General features: G+C 41.8%; 1 protein-coding gene across 1 annotated transcript; it reads right to left on the minus strand.

The window, feature by feature from the left end:
- On the minus strand, positions 1-3,035 carry LOC308362558 (keratin, type I cytoskeletal 50 kDa-like; the record flags this gene model as incomplete). Its single annotated transcript, XM_080835273.1, has 7 exons — positions 1-187; positions 289-524; positions 929-1,054; positions 1,357-1,518; positions 1,795-1,951; positions 2,287-2,369; positions 2,577-3,035. 7 exons carry the CDS (start codon positions 3,033-3,035, stop codon positions 1-3), a joined length of 1,410 nt encoding a protein of 469 aa, XP_080691399.1.
- Between the last annotated feature and the right edge of the window lie 5,354 nt (positions 3,036-8,389).

Here is an 8,389-nt window from a genome sequence, read left to right on the forward strand (position 1 = left end):
TTAGGAACCGACGACGGAGGAGGCAGTGGAAGAAGACACCACCTGTCCATCAACCAGCTCCTCAGTCACTGTCACCACTCTGGTTCTAGTGGTGACCACTGGCACTTCTACAACTGCCACTGATACCGCCGCTGCTGACACCATCGACGCTGCTGACACAGTCGACGCTGAATATGAGGACGCGCTCCTGGCAGAAAGGGGAGAGACGATGTAAGAACACGAGATAAATCATCGAATTTAAACATATGTTTGTGTTACTCAATCTCCCAATTCAAGTTCAGTACTTACGAGATGTGACTGTGAGCATACGCTCCACCGCCGAGCAGTCTACTGTACTCAGCGATCTCCAACTCCAGTCTGGTCTTGATGTCGAGCAGGATTGCGTATTCGTGGCCCTGGTGCTCAAGGCCTCCGCGGAGAGCGCCAAGCTGCTCCTCCAAGCTGCTCACCTGCATCTGGAAGCTGGCCAGCATTGCCGAATAGCGGGTCTGTGTCTGAAGCAGAGTGGCTTCCATGGATGCTTTCTGAGACACAAACAGAGGAAGACAAGTCAAATAGTGTCATATTGATTGTTGATTTGAGCAATACTTATCTTGTTTCAGACATCTAGGAGTTACATCTGTGTTTTATCTTTGCTTATGCAGAGGTAAAGGGCAGGTAGAGAAAGCTCCCCCCGTAATTCACCTAGATGTCTAAAGCAAGATCATTATTGCTCAATTCAACAATAACTATAATAGACAGCAAAAATAGGTTTGCAACATTAATTTGAAATATTGATAATAACAGTGATGGTACTGATATTTATATTGCAGATAATTATGATTGTGGAGCAGTTGGGGTTTAGGTGCCTTGCTCAAGGGTACTTCAGCCATCTATGTTGAGTGCAAAGCACTGTTCATTCAGTCCCTTCACTTTATCATGCACTCACCATGCTGATGAGGCCTTGAAGCTCGATCTGGAGTGCCTGTGCAGTGGTCCTGATGGATGTGACTTCCGATGTGGACGTCTGGAGGGTGGCTGTGCTTGTCATGACTTCTTTGCTGAGCGCTTCGGTCTACAGACATTGAGAAGAAGATGCAACAATGTTGACATGTGACAAGTTGCTTTAGTGCATCTTTTGTGGTTGTAAATATGTTCCTGTAATTTTTTGTTAATATGAAAACTGTTAATGGCCTAACCCAATCGTGCAGTAAAAACTTCTGTACTAATATTTGGGTACTTACTTTTTTGTTAGTGGCTTCCCTTTGTTTACTAACTCTAATACTATAATAAGCAGACATTAGTTTCTGTCCTGACCTGGAGAAAATGTGTTCCAAGCTTAGCAGCTCTGTGGGATGGCTCATGTAGCCTACTCACCTTTGCCTGGAACCAGACCTCCAGCTCCTTTCTGTTCTTGGCAGCCACAGTCTCATAGTGCTCACGGATGCCTGCCAGGACGACAGTGAGGTCATCCTGAGGAGCAGCGTCCACCTCCACGTTTACTGTGCCGCCGATTTGTGCCCGAAGAACAAGGAGATCCTAGGAAAGACATAATAATGATGATGATGATAATATATATGTAAGGGATTATGTATAGTCCATCTGTCAGTATCGCAAAATACATCCGTCACAATGAACAAGAACCCGACGTGCAGTGGGGCATTCCGCAGCATTTTGAGGAGCCGCATAATAATTAACTTTACACATGCACAACTTTTCATTAAAGTGTGTAGACCAAACAGGTACAAAAAGAAATAAAAATGGCAACAACAAAGACTACAGGGACATATGAATGAGTAAATAAAAACCACAAACCTCCTGGTGGTTCTTCTTCAGGAAGGTGACCTCCTCCTGGATGCCTGTGATCTGCATGGCCAGGTCGGATTTGGCGAGGGTCAGGTCATCCAGCACCCTCCTGAGTCCAGCGATGTCTGCCTCAACGGATAGGCGCATGGCCAGCTCTGCCTCATATCTGAAATTTTTAAAAGCATTCAAAATAAACATCTCAACCGAAAAAGGACAGGAAACAGTGGTAGGATGAGTGAAAGATACTGTGCTAGGATGAGTACAAGTGAATGTGATAGGATGAGTGCAGGATACTGTGCTAGGATGAGTGCAGGATACTGTGCTAAGATGAGTACAGGAAACTGTGCTAGGATGAGTGCAGGAAACTGTGCTAGGATGAGTGCAGGATACTGTGCTAGAATAAACCTTCCTCTTTTCTGAAGTGCCTCTCTGGGGAAGCTCTTTGCTGAAAACCAATTCAATCAAATGATGTTCAAAGAGTAGACAAGGACTGAAACTTACTTGACTCTGTAGTCATCAGCAGCCAGTTTGGCGTTGTCAATACCCAGCACAGCTCCTCCTTTAACACTGATGATGGCCATAATCTTAAAGTAAAAAAAAAAATAAAAAAAACGAAAAAGAATTTAGGTCTTACAACAGGCAGTGAAATGAGGCTATATACTTGTTATGGTTTTACAATCACATGAACTTCAGAATAATTAAGATAGTCCATACATCTTACAAGCCATATTAGAAGTCTCAGAAGAACCCTTTTATTTCTGCACTGTCACTGGGCTCCTAGCAACACTCACCTTGGCCTGGAGGTCGTTGATGGTGACCATGTAGGCAGAGAAGTCATGGGCAGCAGGGGTGATCTTAGACGCCAGAAACTGTCTGATCTTCAGCTCCAGCTCGGCGTTGGCCGTTTCCAGGGTCTGCACCTTGGCCAGGTAGGAGGCCAGACGGTCGTTCAGGTTCTGCATGGTGAATTTACCGTTGCCAATGACTGCCTCGAAAGCGCCGCCACCGCTGGCCATGCTGAAACCGCCACCGCCACCAGCAGCGAACCCGAACCCTGCGCCACCACCACCGCCTGCTCCGAAAGCGCTGGAGATGCGAACTCCGGATCCTCCTGCACCGCCATAGACACTACCAGCCCTCATGACGCTCAAGCGAGCTCCACCTCCGGACAGGGAGAGCCCGGACGAACCCCCGGCTGCGATGGATGATCCGGAGGACATGGACACACGGCTGGAGAAGGTTGTTGCCATTGTGAGTTGAGGCTGCTGATGCTTCTTCGAGCTGCTCAGGAGTGATGAGAAGACGGACACTGAGCCTTTTTATACAAATGCAAAAGCCGTAGGGTACACTGGCATGGCTTCAAAAATATCCCAGCAATTCGGCCTCGGGTGTTGCAGTAGTCCCGCAGGCGTTTTTAAAGGTCAGTTTGCATTAGTGAGGCATTTTCAGCCAGGTTCTGCTATAATCCTTAAAACCTTTAGGCGCTCTGTATGGGATATAGCCTACGTTGTCAAAAATGAAAATGTGTTTGTCTCTGGGTTTACGATGATACTGTACTGGACCTTCCATCTGACACATTTAGTTTCTCTGTTTTAGCAACTTTTATACCCTCTAAATTCTGAACAAATGTATAAAACAACACCTCAAACTAAAAAACAGCATACTCAAAACACTGTAAGTGATTATCTTTCAGATATGCGTCATGATTGTACGTCTAGAAGCATTTATTTTCTTTCACAACAGAAAACAGACTGCACCTTTACTTGTTGCTGTGAAACTTTGCGAGATTAGAGCGTGATCTATTTCTAAAGGCTACAGCACATCATGGTTCCCGAGAACCTGGCGTTGGCCAGCCACTCTGGCATAAATTGTGAAGGTAATGGCTTTTGGGTTGATGGGAAGCTTGATTTTAAACCACATGTGAATCAACTCGTAAAAAAGCTAAGAACAAAATTGGGCTTTCTCTACAGAAATGGGTGCGGTTTCACTTTCCTAGCCAGAAAACGCATTATTGAGTCTGTTTTTTTATATCAGTTTTAGATTATGGTGACGTTATTTATGGGAATGCATCCCAAAGCACACTGAAATTCCTGGATGCTGTAAACCATTCTGCTCTTAGTTTTATCACTGGAGACCGCTATGGCACACACCACTGTACTCTTTACAACAAGGTTGGCTAGCCAGCCCTGTCTGAAAAAAGGGATGGTCATTGGAAGATCTTGATTTACAAAACGATCATTGGGCTACTGCCACTATATCACTCCTCTCTCATCAGCTGGAATTGTAATGCCCTCAATACCCGCTCCCACAGCTGACTTTCATTATATCTGCCTCATGTTAACACTAAATTGGGGAAGACAGCTTTCTGTTATAAGGCACCCTACATTTGCAATCAGGTCCAAAAATCTTTACGGTAATGCTCATTTATTTCACTAAGGGAATTCTTGAATCTTATCTCATGTACAACTGACTTCTTGTGTAGTGATTGAAACTGTTGTGGTTAGTTGACTTAACCATAGTATTTTATTGAATCTTCAAAATTGATGTTTATGACTGTTTCCCTGTATTACTGTATTAAGCTGTACAGTCGTGGCCAAAAGTTTTGAGAATGACACAAATATGCATTTTCACAAAGTTTGCTGCTTCAGTGTGTTTAGATATTTTTGTCAGATGTTACTATGGAAGGCTGAAGTATAATTAAAAATATTTAATAAGTGTCACTGGCTTTTATTGGCAATTACATGAAGTTAATGCAAAAAGTCAATATATGCAGTTTTGACCCTTCTTTTTCAAGACCTCTGCAATCCGCCCTGGCATGCTGTCAATTAACTTCTGGGCCACATCCTGACTGATGGCGGCCCATTCTTGAATAATCAATGCTTGGAGTTTGTCAGAAATATTTTTTTTTGTTTGTCCACCCGCCTCTTGAGGATTGACCACAAGTTCTCAATGGGATTAAGGTCTGGGGAGTTTCCTGGCAGAAGTGATAACTAAGTGGCTCGGGGAACAAAACATTGATATTTTGGGTCCATTGGCCAGGAAACTCCCCAGACCTTTATCCCATTGAGAATTTGTGGTCAATCCTCAACAGGCGGGTGGACAAACAAAAAAAACTATTTCTGACAAACTCCAAGCATTGATTATGCAAGAATGGGCCGCCATCAGTCAGGATGTGGCCCAGAAGTTAATTGACAGCATGCCAGGGCGGATTGCAGAGGTCTTGAAAAAAAAGGGTCAAAACTGCACATATTGACTTTTTGCATTAACTTCATGTAATTGCCAATAAAATCCAGTGACACTTATTAAATATATTTAATTATACTTCAGCCTTCCATAGTAACATCTGACAAAAATATCTAAAGACACTGAAGCAGCAAACTTTGTGAAAATGCATATTTGTGTCATTCTCAAAACTTTTGACCACGACTGTATATATATATATACAGTATGCATATTTATTTTTGTATGTATTTTTTGTTTTCAATGTATTAACTCTTCATTGTACCCTCGGAACCATTGCAAATGTGGGTCTTATTCCTCATTGTGTTTTCCGAGGCTTAAATCAATCAATCAATCAATCAATCAATCAATCAATCAATCAATCAATCAATGACAAGTACGTATTCGATTTCAGATTTCAAATGTCATTTTAGTCTCATGTATTAGCGTCTGTCTCGGCCCTTGCCCTTTGTATTTTATTGAGGTATGAGGTTATAAGCCTAATCTTCTATGCTGGTAAGCTTTGACTGACTGAAATTCCTTTCTCCTGCTTATCATTCCAGTAAAGTGGTAAGAAACGCGCCTATGGTAATGCCTCACATAACAGGCTCAACTGGAAGAAAAGTTCAGGTCTCTGGGTGTCCACATTCTTGCTCTCCGTGCTTTTGCTGCAGTATGTGCTCTTGTAGTATGTTGCATTCCCACGGTTAGCGTGCAGCTTGTATGACCATTCGTATCTAAGTTAAGTGTTTGGCCACAGTTTCAGTTTGTTTATTTGATGAAGAGGGACAGTGTACATTAATAAACATTAAAATGTAAATGCACCCAATTGTAGCCAAAAGGCTAGTTTCCATTGGCAGTCCCCCTGCCAGAGTGAAAATGGCTAAACAACTTAAAAAAGGCTTTAACATATATATCAAACATAACATTGACAAAATAAAATACAATAAAATTAAATAAAATCCCAATAAATAAGTTCTACTGAACCCACTAATGCTCACTTTTTTGGTTATTTATTAACCATGTTTTAAGATTTATTTTAAAGCTGTTAAATGAGGTTGATTCTCTAATGTTCTGTGGGAGATGGTTCCATTCCTGGGCTGACCTAATTGAGAAAACCGACTGTCCAAATACACTTTTTTTTAAAGGAATATCACAGTCTCCTCTTGCTGCCCCTCGAGTAGCAGTGGTTGCTGCTGTTCTAAATTTTACGAGGCTGCATAGTGGTGGGGGGGCCAGGTTAAACAGGATTCTGAACATTAAACAGCAGTTCTTAAATGTGATCAGATTGTCCCAACTTAAAAGTCTGTACTTATGGAGGACTGAACAGTGATGGTGTATATTAGGTTTTTTATCAAGTATTTTGAGAGCCTGTTTGTAAAGAGACATGACTGGTTTAAGAGTAGTGGAGTTTGCAGTAGACCAGGTGGGTAAGCAGTAGTTAATGTGAGATAAAATCAATGAGAACATATACATTTTAGCAGCCTCAGTGGACATGTGATTTCTAAGATGCCTAAAGTTGGCCAAGGTTAATTTTGCATTTTTTGCATATTTTTCTTACGTCTTATGTTTTTTTTAAAGTAAGTTGATTATCAATCAAGATACCAAGATATTTGTATTCCTTCACAATCTTGATTCTTTGATCAGAAATAAACACATCGGTTCAGTGTGAGACTTGCTGGTTTTAGAAAAAAACATAGCAACGGTTTTGGAATTGTTAAGCTGAAGACAACTTTTGTTTAACCAGTCAGAAACATCAACCATGACCTTTGTAAGCCTAGCAGCGACCTCTACGTTATTCTTACCCCACCCAAAGATCACAGTGTCGTCTGCGTACATCAGAACCTCACAATCTTGGCAAACAGATGGCAGATCGTTAATGTAAAGACTGAATGTAATGTAAAGACTGATAAGTATGATTTGAACCAGTTGGATGCAGAAGAAGAGAAGTTAAACTGATCAAACTTAGACTGAAGTATGTTGTGGTTGACCGTGTCAAACGCTTTCCGGAGATCTAGAAAAACTGCACCCACAACTCCTCTATCCATAAGGGACTTGACCCTTTCAATAAAATAGACCGTTGCAGTCTCGGTGGAGTGATTTGATCTAAAACCATGCTGCATAGGGTGTAAAAGCTGATTAGAGTGAATATGATGAGTTAGTTGCTCTACTGCAAATTTTTCCAAAACTTTGGACATTATGGGAAGTATACTAATAGGACTGTAATTGACTGCTGAGTGAGGATCACCATTTTTAAAGATAGGAACTACAACTGCAGGTTTCCAGTGTTCTGGAAAACCTGTTCTTGAGAGAATGACAGGTTAGCAATATGGGAAGTAGGCTTTTTTAACAACAGGCAAAGGTCTTTAACCATGGCAGAGTCCATTTCAAATATGTCCTTTGACTCTTTGGGTTTGAATGATTCGATTATTTTCTCTACTTGTTCTTCAGATACCTTTTCAAGGTTAAATATGGGCACAGTTGGATTATGAGAAATGCCATACTGCTGGTGTGAAGGGAAACTGTTGGCAACAGCAGCCACAGAATCCACAAAATACTCATTTAGCATTTCAGCCACAGGGGGCGGATCATGTGAAAGACTGTCATTGATCCTGAGATCTATCTGTTTTCTAATATTGTTTTGTCCAATTCATTTATTTATTTGTTGCAATAATTGTTTAGAGTCTCCTTTAGAATTTACGATTATTCCTAGGAAAGGAAGTTCTTGTCACCTTGTTTCTTAATGCTGTAAAAGTGTGCCTATCAGTTATCCGTTTGGACTTCAGGGATGTTTTAAGGGCTCGATCCCTTTCTCTCATCATTTGAGTAACATTTTCATTCATCCATAGCAGAGAACTCCTTTTATGTTTCTTTCTTGACTCCTTTGAGAAATCTTTGATTGTCTTATGAATTTTGTGGTGTTTATAGTTCACCAAATATGTCCAGGTAAAGATTTTTTCCTTCAGGAAGATTTGTCCACTGCTGCTTTGCTAAGTGTGAATTTAGTATAATTACAGCTTTTGCCTCAGTGTTTTTGTTTTGCCTCAGTATTTTTGTTTTGTATTTATTAGTTTGACAAAGCATAGGCCTCGGCATGATCAGGACCTAGTGTGCCGCTTACTGCCTTCATTGCTGTCCCCTCCCCACCACGTTGCTCAGGCAATAGGTGTGGTATTGGCTGCCCCAGTGTTCTTCCCCGGTTCGAGGAACCCCCCTAAAAGATTGAACTCTGCCCTGTCACAGTCAGTTAGGCTTAACCCCAACTCCTCTTTCCCTCTCCTCTTTAGAACAGTACAGAGAGTGATGCAGTTGTTCTGCGGGGCAGGTCGCCGGATCTGAGTCCTTTTTCTTTGCGCACGGCATGCTGTATTCCAATGGTAACGTG

The sequence above is a fragment of the Sprattus sprattus genome (genome assembly GCF_963457725.1).
Source record: "Sprattus sprattus genome assembly, chromosome: 3".
NCBI classification, from domain to species: domain Eukaryota; kingdom Metazoa; phylum Chordata; class Actinopteri; order Clupeiformes; family Clupeidae; genus Sprattus; species Sprattus sprattus.